The sequence below is a fragment of the Ostrea edulis genome, chromosome 4 (assembly GCF_947568905.1).
Source record: "Ostrea edulis chromosome 4, xbOstEdul1.1, whole genome shotgun sequence".
Classification (NCBI taxonomy): domain Eukaryota; kingdom Metazoa; phylum Mollusca; class Bivalvia; order Ostreida; family Ostreidae; genus Ostrea; species Ostrea edulis.
In genome coordinates, this window is record NC_079167.1 from 83,564,286 (window position 1) to 83,583,790 (window position 19,505).

Below are 19,505 nucleotides of genomic sequence, written 5' to 3' on the forward strand. Positions count from 1 at the left end.
GAAATCCGTAGTCAAATTCAGTGTGCCAAGAACTGTCTGACAATCGGTATGAAACACAGCAGACAGTGTATGATCCAATGATAGGTTATATTGACAAACTAGATCATTATGGCGACCACAAAATTTCTGAAATGCTAACTTTAAACGAGACTGTAGAAACCCTTGTAACATCAACTTGTTTGTTAGTAGTCTGCTTCGTTTGAAAACTGATCATACGCAGAACAAGTTCTTGCGTAACGAATTAATTGAGAGGCATAAACACCAAATCCAGTTGAAAATGGAATATTGCTACATAGATATGGAAGGTTGACAACGGAGAAGCTGAAGTCACCCTGATTGTCAAATTGTAAATCATAATTAAGGTAACTCCATACTTGCAGTTTTATCTGATACAAGTTTGAAATATATATTTATTTCCATTCATTAGAGTTAAAACTAACAAATTATCAAATAAAATGCATAGGTCATCAAATTTTTTAAGATGTGAGACGTACATAAACAGAATCATATATCACCGTCAGAAAACTGCAATTTTCCTTAAACAGCGTTGTTAAGATTCCATACAAACTTGTTATAACGATATAGTAGTATTCATAACAATTTCACGAAACTGTATCTTTACAAATTTTCAGGATGGCCTGCTGTCCCCTCCTCAGGACGATAGACTATTTACATAGAAACAAATCTAAATAGAAAAGGAAAGTAGCACCACAACTAAACTAAAAAAGGCCATCCTGAAAATTTGAGAAAGAGAGTTATACTTATTCATAATTTTCATATTCATTGTTTATGCAATTTAATTCATTCAATCTTCCAACACAAGGTAAACCTTTAACAATCACGTTATTATGTTTTTATCAGACTACATACCGTCATCTTTGCAACACTTATCGAAACAGACACATCCGCTGTAAACTTCCGTGTAAGCATTTGCTTGCTAATCATCTTAGGCATACAATCCTGGGGCAAGATGTGCTTTATGATAACAATTCTAACGATGATGGGGAACTTGGGTAAGAATCGCAGTATTAATATTGAAATCAATGGAAACAGAAATCTTATATTAACAGAAGATATCATTGATAAAATTATCTAAAGCTCTATGTGTTTTCGTTAGGTTATGTATCGACACGAGATGTTTTCATTGAATATCGGGACGACAAGTGTGGACAAATTACATCACCTGGTTACCCTGGGAACTATCCAAACAACGTAAACTACACGTTAATGATTAGAACGGGACACAGTAAATCGAACGTGACGATTACTGTCATCGATATGGATATAAAAAAAAATGTGACGACTACTTAGAGGTGAATTCAATGGAAATGATTGTCTACAAACATTATTGTACACCTTTTACACAGCAATGATTTCGTACATGTGTTTGTGTTGTATGTTTTTCAGATTCAAGAAGTCGATCCTTGCTGTTATACTTTGTTAAAAGAGTGTGGTAGAATACACAGGGAAAAGGTGAATGCAAGAAGTTACAAAATCAAAATATCCTTTGTATCTGACCACAGAATGACAGCAAAAGGATTCCGTCTATCTTGGACAGGTATGTTGATTGTCTTTACATTTAGATTTATCATTAATGATATACATGTGTAGTGATATTCCTTGATATTAACGTCAATAGTCTTTTAAGTTACTAGTAGTTCACTATCACCCACAGCAACTACACAAAGAATAATTTTATGAACATCAAAAATACTGACTCTGTCACGGACGCAAAACACAACAACTCTGTCTACAACAAGAGCGATTCCAACTAAAAAGACATCAACTCCGACTGCAACAACGACTACAACAACTGCAACAACTTCGGCTACGACAACAACTTCGGCTACGACAGCAACTTCGGTTACGACAAGACTGGCAGAAACAACAAAAATATCAGATCAAGAACATCGCCACAAGCAACAACTGTAATGAAAGTCGCAACAAATCCGCTTCTTGTCATAAAAGTGTTCAGCGACACCATTGTTAATTCAACAACAGCGGTCTCTGTCGATGAAATATCAGGTAGAAACACAATACTCGCAATAGAATTCATGATAAGAACAAAATATCAACTCGCTTAATAAAACAAACTCCATACCGGGAGTACTCTATTTCTAACTGATCTGTTGGAATGTTGTAACACATTGCGTATTTGGATATGAAGATTTTAGAATACCTCAATTATTTTACTTTCATGCTTTTAATTATGTTTGTTTTATTACAGTTATTTCGTCAGGATTCACTGTTGGTCAATTAGGTCAGTTTTCATTATTGTTTTCGTCAAAGCTGTATTATTCATATATAAATAAATAAATATATATATATTTAATATTAGAAAATAACAATAAAAGAAATAGTGCTCTCGATGAATTTTCCAACAATGCCATTTTACAGTTTCCCTGATAATCGGCATATGTGTTGTTGAGCTCATACTTGTATCTACCGCAATTTGTGTGAGGAAGCGATTGCAAGCAAGATAGAATTCTTCATAAAATATATTCATATAACAAGTTCTTACTTTAGATTGTTTAACATATAGATACATTTCTGACATACTCTGAAATTGTGAGAATTTTTTTCTTTTCGAAATCTGCTTTTTTGTTAATCTTGCTATAGATGTACTTTAATATACTTTGATTGCATAGAAAGCTAGCATACATAAATATGTTAAGATATTGGAAGAAACAGAAAGAAATATCTACAATAATGAAACAAAGAGGAAGAAACAGAAAGAAATATCTACAATAATGGGTAAAACAAAGAGGAAGAGTTTCCTTTTCTATCTAGTTTTCTTTTCTTTGTAAATTTTCTATCGTCCCGAGAAAGGGACAGATCATCCCAAAAATTTTACATTTCACTGTTGTTCGTGTCGTTTAATATATATATATATATATATATATATATATATATATATATATATATATATTTAAAAAAATTTATTCAGAATCAGAATTTATTCAAAAACTTATACGCGAGAAGAAATCTCTTGCTGTGGCTTTCAATTCAACAATTAGATATATCGATGACATTTTGTCTATCAACAATAACTTTCATTCATATGTCGATTCGATATATCTCAGTGAACTCGAAATAAAAGACACCACAGAATCGTCCACATCTACTTCGTACTTTGATATTTTATTGAAAATGGATATTAACGAAAATTTAACAACTCAACTGTAGGACAATCGGGATGATTTCAGCTTCTCCATCGTCAACTTCCCATATTTATGTAGCAATATTCCATTATCACCTGAATATGGTGTTTATATCTCTCAAATGATTCAATACGCAAGAGCTTGTTCTGCGTATAGTCAGTTTTTAAATCGAGACAAGCTACTGACAAACAAGTTGATGGTACAGGGGTTTCAACACTCTCGATTGAAGTCAGCATTTCGCAAATTCTATGGTCGTTATAAAGATCTAGTTCGTCGTTGCAATCTATCATTGGGTCAAATGTTGTCTGACATGTTTCATATCGATTGTTAGGCCGTTTTTGGTACACTGATTTTGACTACGAATAACTCCGTTTACCTGATCAGGATATAGGGCTCACGGCGGGTGTGACCGGTCGACAGGTGATGCTTACTCCTCCTAGGCACTTGATCCCACCTCTGGTGTGTCCAGGGGTCCGTGTTTGCCCAACTATCTATTTTATATTGGTTATAGGAGTTGTGAGATTGATCACTGTTCGTTATCTTCACCTTACACTGTCGTTAAACATTTAGTGTTTATAAACATTATACACCGTCATGAAACATTTAGTGTTTATAAACATTATACACCGTCATTAAAGATTTGGTGTTTATAAACATTATTCACCGTTATTAAACATTTAATGTTTTGAAACATTGTTCACCGTTATTAAACATTTAGTGTTTATAAACATTATTCACCGTTATTAAACATTTAGTGTTTATAAACATTATTCACCGTTATTAAACATTTAGTGTTTATAAACATTGTAGAAATGCACCGTCATTAAACAATTAGTGTTTATAGACATTGTAAAAATACACCGTCATTAAACATTTAGTGTTTATACACATTGTAGAAATACACCGTCATTAAACATTTATACACATTGTAGAAATACACCGTCATTAAACATTTATACACATTGTAGAAATACACCGTCATTAAACATTTAGTGTTTATACACATTGTAGAAATACACCGTCATTAAACATTTAGTGTTTATACACATTGTAGAAATACACCGTCATTAAACATTTATACACATTGTAGAAATACACCGTCATTAAACATTTAGTGTTTATACACATTGTAGAAATACACCGTCATTAAACATTTAGTGTTTATACACATTGTAGAAATACACCGTCATTAAACATTTAGTGTTTATACACATTGTAGAAATACACCGTCATTAAACATTTAGTGTTTATACACATTGTAGAAATACACCGTCATTAAACATTCAGTGTTTATACACATTGTAGAAATACACCGTCATTTAACATTTAGTGCTTATACACATTGTAGAAATACACCGTCATTAAACATTTAGTGTTTATACACATTGTAGAAATACACCGTCATTTAACATTCAGTGTTTATACACATTGTAGAAATACACCGTCATTTAACATTCAGTGTTTATACACATTGTAGAAATACACCGTCATTTAACATTCAGTGTTTATACACATTGTAGAAATACACCGTCATTAAACATTTAGTGTTTATACACATTGTAGAAATACACCGTCATTTAACATTCAGTGTTTATACACATTGTAGAAATACACCGTCATTTAACATTTAGTGTTTATACACATTGTAGAAATACACCGTCATTAAACATTTAGTGTTTATACACATTGTAGAAATACACCGTCATTTAACATTCAGTGTTTATACACATTGTAGAAATACACCGTCATTAAACATTTAGTGTTTATACACATTGTAGAAATACACCGTCATTAAACATTTAGTGTTTATACACATTGTAGAAATACACCGTCATTAAACATTTAGTGTTTATACACATTGTAGAAATACACTGTCATTTAACATTTAGTGTTTATACACATTGTAGAAATACACCGTCATTAAACATTTAGTGTTTATACACATTGTAGAAATACACTGCCGACAAAAAAGGTCTTCTATTCATCGAGGAGAAGGAGTTATCTTCTGCAAAAATGATAGAAATACATTTTGAGTATATATTGTTTATTTTGTACAGTTCTTCCGACAAAAAGTCCTCTTCTCCCGACATTGACCAGAACTCTTCCAATCACTACCATTCTATTCCATTAGAACATTTCTCTACAGGCGAATTTAAAGCGACTGAGGTAGGCGTGTACGATAAGACACATCCTCATAGAGATATAAACACCATATGCAGGTGATAATGGAATATTGCTACATAAATATGGGAAGTTGACGATGGAGAAACCGAAATCAATACTTTTGTCATAAAGTTGAGTTGTTAGTTGGCCGTTGACATATACTTTCAATAAAACATCAAAATATGAAGCAGAAGTGGACGACTCTGTAGTTGCTTTTATTTCGAGTTCACTGGGATATATCGAACCGACATATGAATGAAAAGTAATAGATGATACGACGTCGATATATCCAAATGTCGAATTGAAAGCCACAGCAAGAATTTTTTTCTTCTCAAAAGTTTTTAAATAAATTCTGCTTCATGGGAATATAAAAACAGGTCAGCTAACAAAGGAACACAATTCGTGCCCATAGGGATTCCAACAGACTGTTGGAAGAACCATGTCAATGAGGAACTCCAGCATATTTTTATATCTACTTCAGAGTACTTGTGCGTGGTATCAGAGAGTATATTATCAACTCAAAGAAATACCAACCCACAATTACTTTGGTGTACAAATATACATTAGTAACTCAGGAAGAACACAATTTGCTTCGTGTACAATTATATATTAGTAACTCTGAAAGAACACAATTTGCTTGGTGCACAAGTATATATTAGTAACTCAGAACGGACATTATTAGCTTGGTGCACAGGAATATATCAGTAACTCAGAATGGACACAATTAGCTAGATGCACAAGTATATAATAGTAACTCACAAAGAACACAATCAGCTTGGTGTGGAAATATATATTAGCAACTCAGAGAGAAAGTGTTTTTTTTCTGGTTTTTCAGCATGACCACTTATTGTTCAAGACTTATAGATTAAGGCTCTACAACAAACAAACCAAGAACTTAAATACAAACAAAAAGAAGTAAATTTAAAGCAAAAACAAATATTAAAGATTAAGGAAGATGAAAATTTTGTTCGCCAATATTACTACAGAAAGACCTGGGCCGCATTAGGCATCATGAAAAAAGGAATGTCAGATTTTATTTTCGCAAACTACATGCAAATCAAATTAGCATACGCATTAATTAAAATAACAAAAGTCGTCCTGTAATTACATGTATAAAGTACATTGAAGATTGTTACAAGAATGACATGTACGCTATAAAATGATTTACGATCAAGTTCAATGTATTGAACACATGGATTCCATGAATTTTATTGAGTTTAGAGATTTACAATGAAAGTGAGGTTTATTAATAAATCCAGTATAAAATTGTTTGATATAAAGGAACTGCTTTCAGTGGAGTGCTGATGGTGGTTGGGAGAAAGGGATTTGAGGAACAAACTGCAAACTAAAGGCAATTCAGAGTAACAAAAACCTATTTACAAAAAGTTCATCCATACACGTTCTAGTTTATGCCTTTAGGCTAAAGAAATGCAATAATTGTGTGTTTGTATGTGTGTGCGTGTGTGCGTGCGTGCGTGCATGCGTGTGTGTGTTTCTGTGTGTGTGTGTTTTGTATAAATGTTTCTATAGAAATGTTTACGTTACAAATGTTATTTGCATCTTTCCAAATAGATGTATGCAGATCGATGGAGGATAAATATACAGTTGAGGTTGCATGCGAAATAGTTAAAGTGCAAAAATGTTCATTCCAGGAAACATTCTAGTGCGGAAATACAATTACGACTTGCTTTCCTTGTTGACAAAATGGAGATCTATGCTATTCTAATTTTTTCAACATTTCAAGCTCAGGGTATGTAAAATGAATCGATAATACCTCGGTGAAATATTCTTTTGTTTTCTTTGTATAATGCATGCTTTACATGTGCAGTACTGTGCATACAATTCTTGTAAATCAAGCAATGTATACATTTAGAAATGTGCGTTTATATATCCATCAACCTTTCACCCAAGACTAGAAATGTGCCCTATTCATGGTTGATTCATGTTATGACCTGTATGTTCAACTTTGATAATGTTGTAATTTGTCTTAAAACTCCCTTCGTCGTAGGAAAATCTTTCTGTTGAAAACCCAACCGACTCCAAAAATATACTGAGACCGAAGATGGTTATTTTTCAACACTTCTATTCGAATACGGCTATGTTATTGTGCATGACAGCAATGAACCTGGCTAATCTACTTGACGCAAAAATGATGTATGGAAGTCAAGACGTTGATTATCGGCCACTTGAGCGGCTAATGTATGTGTGATTGTGTTAGAAAGTGGGAATGGGGAAATGAGAAAGCATTTCTTATTGTTTCGGTCACAGGGGCTAAGCCCGTTTGGACCCAGACTCTATGCTGCCATAAAGTCCGGGCCCAAACGGGCTTAGTCCCTGTGGTTTTGGTAGAATAATTCCTTATCGATGAAATGCATAAAAGTTCTGAATAAAGAATTTTAAAGATAAATATAAATCTTTATTATTCTAATGAACATGTTTCACTTTTATTCATTATTGAATAAATATTATGAATTAAGGATTTCATATGAAGCTTTTACTCCCCAAAATGTTAGTATGTAAAATATAGAAGCAACTCATGATGAGTTTCCAGAAAAATCAATTGATTAGAACAAGTTGTTTTGGTTGAATATGCTACAGCAGCAAATATATATAGGTTATTGCATTGTGTAAACTCCGCGACGTGCAAAGAAGGGTTGCAGAAATAATTCTATGACATATTCAGCACATTTCTGAAGCATGTTTGGTTTCTGCAATCTATTGAAACTCAAAATATAAAGATATTAATGTTTGCTTCATCTGCATGCCACCATGATGGTACTTCAACATTTTATAAATCAATTTAAGAGTCTTCTATGGCGTGTAAAACGTTACACTATTATACTAATCTTGTTATTCATATTCGAAAACTTGTAATTTATATTCTAAAGCATATCATTCATATTCGAAAAGTTGTTATTCACATTCGATAATTTTATCATTCATATTCAAAAACATGTTATTCTTATTCAATAAATTGTTATTCATATTCTAAACTTTTCATTCATATTCAAAAACATGTGATTCATATTCGATAATCTTATCATTCATATTCAACAACATGTGATTCATATTCGATAATCTTATCATTCATATTCAAAAACATGTGATTCATATTCGATAATCGTATCATTCATATTCAATAATCATGTCATTTATATTCGATAATTATGTTATTTATATTCGAAAATCATGTCATTCTTATTCAATATAATTTGCATTGTGGGTGATATTATCTGTTTGTAAAGTCTCTGCTCATTGGGTACATGTAAATAGATTATGGTGTTACCATATCTGAACCACGTGTACGCAGCACATTCATAGATAATGAATGTCTATTGATTGATAAACTTTTGGTAAATGGCCATCGTATTACACTAACTAACATAAAGAATGTACACTTACCACTAGATATGGTAACACCATAATCTACTTTCGTTTTCACCTACATTTCGATTTCAGATCCCCAGTTCGCCCCTGGAACTCCCGTGTGAAACTAATAAGGAAATATCTGGTGTAAAACTAATATAATTTTCAAGTACACACGATGCTGTAATTGAGTCTGCTTTAATGGAGAAAATCATTGTCTTTTGATTTTGGGAATAACTAATGTTTCAGTTTTTAAACTTTTTCTAGCCATGTTTGATAACGCTTTTTGCCCCCTGTGTCCAGCATGTTTTTAATTGACAGACCGATGACGCCCACACCTTTATACACTAGCTTTTATAGTATTCTGTGGACTTCCTCGATATACCTATCACTTGTAAGTTTTAGGGTGCACCTGCTGAGTTTAAGATGATTTATTCTAAGTTCTGCTGCAATATCTAAGCAGACACACCCGATATTGAAACTTTAAATATAGATGTTTCATACGCTTATAATTTTTTCCCTTGACAACTCTTAGGTGCTCTTACATAGAGGATAGTCCATGTATTAGTTAAGAGTTTTTTGAAATGATCATTCAAATTAAAATGTTTCTTGATTTTCTTTCCAGTTTCGAATAAAACGTTTAATATTGCAATTTCCGTGTGTTACATGGAACTGGTTTAGAATATTCTAAAATTTTAGCGGCCGATTAATATTCTCCATCTTGTGTAGAATTGTCCTAAATCTTGTACTAGCCAAAGCTCGGGGATAGGAAACACACAACTCGTTAACTATAAATCATTATAAACCATTAGAGATCCTATATATCAGTATCAACCAATGTAGAATGTACTTGAAGAGAACGTTTTCTTATTGCATCCCCAGGGGTTGCCCTCAGAGCAGAACAAAGCTCGGTGAGGTTGATGGGAGAGGCGTCTGACGCTATAGATGGTGATTCAGAAACGTACGCTCTGACGAATAACCAGTCGAAACAGTACTGGAGAGTCATTATGGACGATGTATACAATATTTCATTGATATTTATTCGCATAAGGGGAGGTAAGTTTACCTTCTTAGAAGCTAGTGATTGAAATTGATAGTACAGCGATACATCAATACCAACGTAATAGATGTACTAGGGTATATCGTAAAATGATTAATTTTCGTAGGCTTTAATTTTCATTGGTTTTTGTATGAAACTTCAAATCCAAACTCTTCACAAACAAAAAAACAAACTCTTATTTAAAAAGAACAAAGATTCTTCAACTACAAAATCCAAACTTGACAAATGCGCTTCATTCTATAAAGCGCGAACATTTAATCCCACGAAAATGTTTATTCTGCAGGTAAGATCATATGTATTGATAGCTTTGATTTTCTTTTAACTACAGCTAGCACAAACAACATGTTCTATGTGTATATAAGCGGAGATGAGAGGTATTCAAATGAAACCCTTTGTGGCGAATTCTCCTTCAGCAACACAATAATCAACGAAAAGTTCATCAAATGTGAACAAGCGATGATGGGTGACACTCTTACTCTGCGCAGAGATGGCGAAATTCGACTCTTCGAGTTTAGGCCTTTAAGTATGATGCCTTTTAGATCACCTGAGCCACTTAGATGGCATATTGCTTTGGTTTGCATCCGTCGTCGTGCGCTGTTCGTCTTGTGCTAACAATTGAACATTTTTAACTTCTTTTCAAATTTGATATGCATCTTGGGACAAGAAAGACCTAAATTGTAAATTTCAGGACTCCTACACACTTAGAGGAGAACTGGCAAAAATTGATCAATTTTCAAAAGTCTTTTCTACAACAGCACATGTGTAAGAATAATCAAATGCATATCCAAGTAAAGCATGAAGGTCTCTAATGAAATTGCGAATTTCATGATCCCCAGGATAGAGTTTCTGATTCCAGAGCGGTGCCAAATTTGGTATAGACTGTATATTTAAAACAAATATTATCTGATTTAATGCTGTTAATACTAAATTGACACTAAGTAAATATTTAGAAGGACAGTTATCCTTGTTAATTTCATGACCCCAAAGGTAGGGTTTTGGTCCAAGGGTGGGGCCAGAATTTTTATAGTGAAAATTGTCTTAATCATTTGAAAGATTTCTTTAATTTTGCTGATACTGTATAAAAACTAAATGCATCTTTAGGAAATGCAGAAAGTGGTGTACCTAAACTGTGAATTCTGCCACCACAGGGTTCTGACTCTGAGGCAGGTCCAAAATAGTCACATAGTGTTAATGTAGCATATTATATTATTTAAAGTCTTTTATCAGTATGGTGATATTTTGGGATATTTCAGTTTTAAAGAAAACATATTGTTTTATACTGCTGCTGAATATTAGAAATTAGCTTAGATACACAGAACAGGATACTTATTATAGATTGAGACGATAATTTTAGTTATTACTCAGGTGGTCTTTGGTCTTCTTGTTTAAAATGACTAAGTTACGTAAAATGTTTTCAATAGCTTGATATTGATCCTATTTTGATCATGTTTTACTTCTCCAAGAGTCCATTGCATGCGATTTCATCAATCACCCTCTGGACAAAACCTGCTGTCCACACCATTATTTCTATATGTATAATTCCAGTAAGTGATAGACGTCTTAGCAGAATATACATTGCGTAAAGAGAGTGGACATTTTCTCAAAGAGGCACATAACAAAATGTGAATTCCCACGGGCACAAATTGTGTTCCAGTATTAGTTGGCCTGTTTTTGTATTCACATGACGCATAATCTAATTCAAAGGCTTATACACAATAAGAAAAAAAAATCTATTAACAATACTCATTTTCATAAATATATTGATCGCCGCGGTGGTCTAGAGGTAGAGCGTTCGCCCCGCATGCAGAAGGTCGGGGTTCGAATCCCGGCCGCGGCATACTTAAGTCGTTAAAACAAGTAGTGACATTTTTATCGCCAAACGCTCGGCATCAGGTGTGAATGTCACGGGTCCTCGGAGATGACCTTAAAAACGGATGTCCCCTGTCACAGTGGGTATGGCACGCTAAAACACCTCACTACTCAATGACCGTAAGCACCGAGCATAGGCCTAAATTTAAATCCCTTCACCGGTCTTAGTGACGTCTCCATATGAGTGAAAAATCCTCGAGAGGGACGTTAAACAAGATGCAATCAATCAATCGATTCGATCTATTCCACTGAACTCAACGTAAAACACCACAGCGTCTTCCATATCTGCTTCATACTTAGATATTTTATTGAACACAGACAACACAGCTTAATGGCAAACGAGATGACTCAGCTTCTTCATCGTCAACTTCCCATATTTATGAAGCAATATTCTATTATCACCTGCATATGGTGTTCATATCTCTCAACTGATTCGATACGCGAGAGCATGTTCTCTATATGATCAATATTTAAACCAAAGCAGGCTACTGACAGATAAGATGATGTTGGAGGAATCCAACAGTCTTATTTGAAGTCAGCATTTTGTAAATTATGTGGTCGTTATAAGCATCGAATTTGCAAATACAAAATAGCAGGTCGTTATAAGGATCGAATTGGCAAATACATGCTATCACTAGGTCCAATGTTATCTGATGTGTTACACTGTTCTTTATATACTGATTTTGACTATGGTTTACTCCGTTTACCTGATCAAGATATAGGGCTCACGACGGGTGTGACCGGTCGACAGGGGATGATTACTCCTCCTAAGCACCTCATCCCACCTATGGTGTGTCCAGGGGTCCGTGTTTGCCCAACTATATACTTTGTATTGCTTATTGGAGTTAATAGATTGACCACTGTTCGTTATCTTCACCTGTCTGTTTCAGTGTCTGTTTGGCATACTCTTAATTTTGAATTTTTATAATATATATTAGGAGTTATAGGAGTTATGAGAGTGATCACTGTTCGTTATCTTCACCTTTATAGGAGTTATGAGAGTGATCACTGTTCGTTATCTTCACCTTTATAGGAGTTATGAAAGTGATCACTGTTCGTTATCTTCACCTTTATAGGAGTTATGAGAGTGATCACTGTTCGTTATCTTCACCTTTATAGGAGTTATGAGAGTGATCACTGTTCGTTATCTTCACCTTTATAGGAGTTATGAAAGTGATCACTGTTCGTTATCTTCACCTTTATAGGAGTTATGAGAGTGATCACTGTTCGTTATCTTCACCTTGCATTAGGAGCATGATCAATGTTCGTTAGCTTTACCTTCTCATGTACGAATACACTTCTATGTAATGTGAAGGATCTAAGATGATATACATCTCAAACTCTTTGATCGATCGTCTATTGTTTGACGTCTCGCCCGATAATTTTCCACTCATATGAAGGCGTCACCATTGCTGGTGAAGTGCTGCAAAATTAAGCTTAGATACTCGCCGCTTATGGTCTTTGATCAGGAAGGGATCTTTATCGTGTCAAACCTGCTGTGACATAGAGCCTCGGGTTTTGCAGTCTCATCTGAACGACCGCCCCATTTAGCCGTCTCTTACGACAAGCAAGGGGTACTAAGGACCTATTCTAATGGAATCGAAGGTTAAAGGCGTTCTATTTTCAGTATACATGTATATAAACGAGGCAGATACTAACATTATGAGAAATACGATTTACCAGCAACATTGGCATGGTGCTTTACAGACTCTGAAACAACAATGACACAATGTTTTGAATGGAAGATATTTAATTGACAAGAACATCAAAAGGATAAGGCACAAGTTCACAAACTTAGATAGCTCTCTCCCAAAGACAATTAACATGGTGAAATACAGACACTCATATAACAGTGTAATAATAATCTACAGACACTGATATAACAGTGTAATAATAATCTACAGACACTGATATAACAGTGTAATAATGATGTACAGACACTGAAATAACAGTGTAATAATGATGTACAGACACTGAAATAATAGTGTAATAATGATCTACAGACACTGAAATAACAGTGTAATAATGATCTACAGACACTGAAATAACAGTGTAATAATGATCTACAGACACTGAAATAACAGTGTAATAATGATCTACAGACACTGAAATAACAGTGTAATAATAATCTACAGACACTGAAATAACAGTGTAATAATGATGTACAGACACTGAAAAAACAGTGTAATAATGATCTACAGACACTGAAATAACAGTGTAATAATGATGTACAGACACTGAAATAACAGTGTAATAATGATTTACAGACACTGAAATAACAGTGTAATAATGATGTACAGACACTGATATAACAGTGTAGTAATAATCTACAGACACTGAAATAACAGTGTCATAATGATCTACAGGCACTGAAATAACAGTGTAATAATGATCTACAGACCCTGAAATAACAGTGTAATAATGATCTACAGGCACTGAAATAACAGTGTAATAATGATGTACAGACACTGAAATAACAGTGTAATAATGATGTACAGACACTGATATAACAGTGTAGTAATAATCTACAGACACTGAAATAACAGTGTAATAATGATCTACAGACACTGATATAACAGTGTAATAATGATGTACAGACACTGAAATAACAGTATAATAATGATGTACAGACACTGAAATAACAGTGTAATAATGATGTACACTAAATAACAGTGTAATAATGACCTACAGACACTGAAATAACAGTGTAATAATGATCTACAGACACTGATATAACAGTGTAATAATGATCTACAGACACTGAAATAACAGTGTAATAATGATCTACAGACACTGAAATAACAGTGTAATAATGATCTACAGACACTGATATAACAGTGTAATAATGATCTACAGACACTGAAATAACAGTGTAATAATGATTTACAGACACTGATAAAACAGTGTAATAATGATCTACAGACACTGAAATAATAGTGTCATAATGATCTACAGGCACTGAAATAACAGTGTAATAATGATCTACAGACACTGAAATAACAGTGTAATAATGATCTACAGACACTGAAATAACAGTGTCATAATGATATACAGACAATGAAAAAACAGTGTAATAATGATGTACAGACACTGAAATCACAGTGTCATAATGATCTACAGACAATGAAATAACAGTGTAATACTGATCTACAGACACTGAAATAACAGTGTAATAATGATTTACAGACACTGAAATAACAGTGTAATAATGATGTACAGACACTGAAATAACAGTGTAATAATGATCTACAGACACTGAAAAAACAGTGTCAAAATGATCTACAGACACTGAAATAACCGTGTAATAATGATGTACAGACACTGAAATAACAGTGTAATAATGATGTACAGACACTAAAATAACAGTGTCATAATGATCTACAGACACTGAAATAACAGTGTCATAATGATCTACAGACACTGATATAACAGTGTAATAATGATGTACAGACACTGAAATAACAGTGTCATAATGATCTACAGACACTGATATAACAGTGTAATAATGATGTACAGACACTGATATAACAGTGTAATAATGATCTACAGGTACTGAAATAACAGTGTAATAATGATCTACAGACACTGATATAACAGTGTAATAATGATGTACAGACACTGAAAAAACAGTGTCAAAATGATCTACAGACACTGAAATAACAGTGTAATAATGATCTACAGACACTGAAATAACAGTGTAATAATGATCTACAGACACTGAAATAACCGTGTAATAATGATCTACAGGCACTGAAATAACAGTGTCATAATGATCTACAGACACTGAAAAAACAGTGTCAAAATGATCTACAGACACTGAAATAACAGTGTAATAATGATGTACAGACACTGAAATAACAGTGTCATAATGATTTACAGACACTGATATAACAGTGTAATAATGATGTACAGACACTGAAATAACAGTGTAATAATGATGTACAGACACTGAAATAACAGTGTAATAATGATTTACAGACACTGATATAACAGTGTAATAATGATGTACAGACACTGAAATAACAGTGTAATAATGATCTACAGACACTGAAATAACAGTGTCATAATGATCTACAGGCACTGAAATAACAGTGTCATAATGATCTACAGACACTGAAATAACAGTGTCATAATGATCTACAGACACTGAAATAACAGTGTAATAATGATGTACACTAAATAACAGTGTAATAATGACCTACAGACACTGATATAACAGTGTAATAATCATATAAACACTCTGAAGTAACAGTAATAATGTTTTACACATTCTGATAAAATCTCAAGGAATTGTTTCCTTATGTGGGCCTGTTCATTTAATATTCTAATGATATATATTTTTCAGCTCTAAATACAGGAAGTGTTCATGACGTCATCTCTGGAAAGTATGTAGATTGTTTTGAGAATTTTCCAGCACCTACTAGTGTTACTGATGTGAAGTTTGACAACTCTAGTAAACTGGAAAGCAGTACAACAGACTCAGACTGTCCTATATGCGATACGCAAATTTTCCCCAACATTTGTAACTCCACGAAAAGTGAGTCTTTCAGTTTTAGAATATGTCCAATAAATTTTGTGTAATTCAAATCTCTTCAATCAATCAACTGATTTTCTTTGTAGCGATGAGACTGGGATACCATCCTATAGGCAGTACGCCCATATCGTTACACACGGAAAGAACGGAGTACTTTGAAAATCGTAAGCTCTGTTTTCGATAAATGATGGTCAGAGACACTGATCAATATCAGTCAGTGTAATGGATTGAAAACCCAGCATAAATAAGATGTTATTTTCAACATTCCAGCTGACCACTGTGTTGAAAATTCCAATTCTCGTTGTGAAATTTGTATTGAAACATGCACCGCTTGTATCGACAACACAGAACTGCTAAATTGCACGTCCTGTAATTCTACAGTGGGTGGGATGATATGTGAGAAAGAATGCGATATTTCCTGTTCCAGAGGTAAGACCAGCCAGTGTGTTCTTTGTGTAGTGCTTATCACGAACTTCAAGTTACGTAAGTTTGAATTGATAATAAGCATTTTCTAAAACCGTCATAAGAAAAATGCCTTATGGAAGTCTAAACTACATTGCGATGTTCTGAAATCAAAATGGTATTCACACTATTTTCTCATTTAAGACAAACTTTGGATATCCATCTTAGTTTGTGGAACTTCTTTTGGAGTTGTCATGGTGATTGGTTTAGCTATCTCTGCAAGACTAATGCTAAAGAAAAAGTACAAGAACGAGTCCAACTATGACATCATTGCACTGGAGGAAATACACCAAAGCATGCCGGAGCTTCTCAACTTTGAGATTCAGGAAGAAGAAGTGGAATACTGCAACTTGATGTCGTACCGTCAGGACATCGACACGTTCATACAAGAAGTGGCGCGAAAGAAAACATATGATAAATTCATTGAGGAATTTCAGGTATCGCGGGGATAAATTGATAGGAATATATGTACATGTAGTTAGTACGAGACACTATCTAAGTCTTTCTCGTTGAGTTTGGGTTGTTCTTAAATCCATTGATATAAAACTGATTGATTTTTTTTATACATTTGATGAGAGTAAGACGACGGATGTAATTCAATTTTTACCATGCCCACAGAGCTTAAATATGTCATCGTAAAGAAATTGCAATGATATTAAAACTTGTGTCTTTAGACGCGTAATGTGCATATGCGAGTTCTAAAAAACGATCGTTAACACAACACTGATAGGGACACCCCTATAAAGGTGTAATGTGTAGCGGTGACCCAGCCCAGTGCTGATCACGCTCGCCGTTGTTTTACTTGTGTGATCAAGAGAAAGACTCTATCAAATCACTAGAAAAGCTAGCTCACTAGCGAGGTAGTATATACGCTCTCTTATACCAGATGCTACATTTCTCCCCACTCCGGGAAGCTTCGTCCCGAAGCTTAGTGTGAGTTCTCTACGAGTGTTTGTCACCTACTCAACAATGGCATCCACCGTTCCCGGAAATAACCACCGTCGTCCATGGACGAATCCACGTCCGCACATGGACATGAAATCTCAGAGGTCCGATGAGACTCTACCTGAAACAGGCCTCCCACCAAACACCAGAGTCACTTTAACACCAACAATTTGTAACGTGTAGCGGTTCCCCAGCCAAGTGCTGATCATTCTCGCTGTTGCTCAACTTGCGTGATCAAGAGAGAGACTCTACCACATCACTAGAAAAGCTAGCTCTCTAGCGAGGCAGTATAAGTTCCTTCTTATACTGTCCGCTACAAATGATTTCCAGTTGTGTTACGGAGATGGTGGTTTGATAGAGGAATATGCCTGTTTATTATACGTCATATTAGCTTATAGGTAGAGGTCAAAGTTTTAAATGAAATGCCACATTGACCTAAGCATGGCGTCAAGGCTGTAGCAGTGAGGGCTCTTTATCGAACTGTTGTCTGTCGTAACATTGGAAAGATCCATTGCTTTCTACTGATGCTGGACGCTTCTAATGCTGGGGGTTCTGTTTGCGATTTTCAACCATACTTGCTTCAGAAATGCTAGAGAGAAAGAGGTGTCTCTCAACATATAAGGTCGAAATATGCTGAAGTCATACCGGGTCGTTTTCAGTATCAAACAAATATTGTTCCACTCAGTATACAGATGGTAGATGGTGTGACGAACCTGCTTATTGAGCACACTGGCTAAAGATCATATGTCAAGGTCACTACTCGTTCTTGTATATTATATCAACAGCATGTGAACCGTATCACCCTGTGCTAGATACAGAGGTAATGAATAAGAACAGAGATAGAAAGTAAGAACAAAGATAGTAGGTGAGAAAATTGATCTAATGCAAGGTGAAGATAACGAACAGTGATCAATCTCATAACTCCTACAAGCAATACAAAATAGATAGTTGGGCAAACACGGACCCTGGACACACCAGAGGTGGGATCAGGTGTCTAGGAGGAGTAAGCATCCCCTGTTGACCGGTCACACCCGCCGTGATTAAAAGGACATTCGTCAGGAGTGCTATTGATAAGATGAGAGGAATTCTATTTGATCTATTAGCTTCAAACTTTCTAAATACGAGGGCCTCGTGCATGTGTTATATAGATGGGAAGGACATGTCTAAAGATTTGAAAAGGTTAGGATGGCAGCTATGTAATGTAATTTTACAATATGGGGAATGGTACTTTTAATGTACACCGTATCATGGTCAGGAGATGTACGAGTTGTCCCTACTAATCCAGATATCGGTTCCATCTATTTCATTATATAAGCACAGACTGTTAGTGATTATCATAAGTAATTCAATTTCATCTCATATATGTCAATGTTGTGTTTTTCCTGTTCCAGCAACTTCCCAACAGTATGACAGATTCTTACACCGAAGCACTGAAATGGACAAACATGCCCAAAAACAGATACAGACAAAACTACCCTTGTGTGTATATAGCACTGACATGTCTTTATTATCCTTGTGTGTTTATAGCATTGACATGTCTTTCCTACTCATGTAGATGTTACTGTTACCTCGAAAGATGAATTTTATCTTCCTCTCATTTTTAGATGATTACGCAAGAGTTGTTTTAGACCCAGATGAAACTTCAGGAAAAACAGATTACATAAATGCCTCTTACATAAATGTAAGTATATATCTATATTATATGTATTATTAATTCACTGCATTCTTTCTTAGTAATCTACATAAATAAATTTCAAGGAATATCTCATGACCATGGCATAGATTTGTGATTTGGAATTAAAAGTTGATTTTGTGAATTTATTTATATCACCATTCACATGTATGCTTCACATACATCACACATAGAGTTTCAGTTTCTTTAATGATTTTAGACTTTACAGATATATGTGATCATTACTCAGCATCATTAGAATTTTATATTCTT

The 19,505-nt window shown here is 34.4% G+C and overlaps 1 protein-coding gene and 1 pseudogene across 3 annotated transcripts in view; both read left to right on the top strand.

Annotated features, from left to right (window-relative positions):
* Positions 1 to 628: 628 nt before the first annotated feature.
* Positions 629 to 1,808, top strand: LOC125668711 (protein SpAN-like; annotated as a pseudogene).
* Positions 1,809 to 1,895: 87 nt separating this feature from the next.
* The window catches only part of LOC125668709 (receptor-type tyrosine-protein phosphatase alpha-like), a 31,161-nt gene continuing 13,551 nt past the window's right edge, over positions 1,896 to 19,505 (top strand). Inside the window, exons 1-11 of one of the 3 annotated variants that reach the window (XM_048903062.2) lie at positions 1,933 to 2,025; positions 2,228 to 2,260; positions 6,977 to 7,074; positions 9,573 to 9,746; positions 10,079 to 10,273; positions 15,965 to 16,156; positions 16,240 to 16,317; positions 16,424 to 16,582; positions 16,760 to 17,052; positions 18,952 to 19,039; positions 19,165 to 19,241. In XM_048903062.2, coding sequence (XP_048759019.2) covers positions 7,029 to 7,074; positions 9,573 to 9,746; positions 10,079 to 10,273; positions 15,965 to 16,156; positions 16,240 to 16,317; positions 16,424 to 16,582; positions 16,760 to 17,052; positions 18,952 to 19,039; positions 19,165 to 19,241 — 1,302 coding nt within the window. In that variant the 5' untranslated portion in view covers positions 1,933 to 2,025; positions 2,228 to 2,260; positions 6,977 to 7,028. Of the gene's footprint in view, positions 2,026 to 2,227; positions 2,261 to 6,665; positions 7,075 to 9,572; positions 9,747 to 10,078; positions 10,274 to 15,964; positions 16,157 to 16,239; positions 16,318 to 16,423; positions 16,583 to 16,759; positions 17,053 to 18,951; positions 19,040 to 19,164; positions 19,242 to 19,505 lie in introns of those variants that run through there. The other 2 variants (XM_048903061.2, XM_056163998.1) reach the window with 2 other exon arrangements.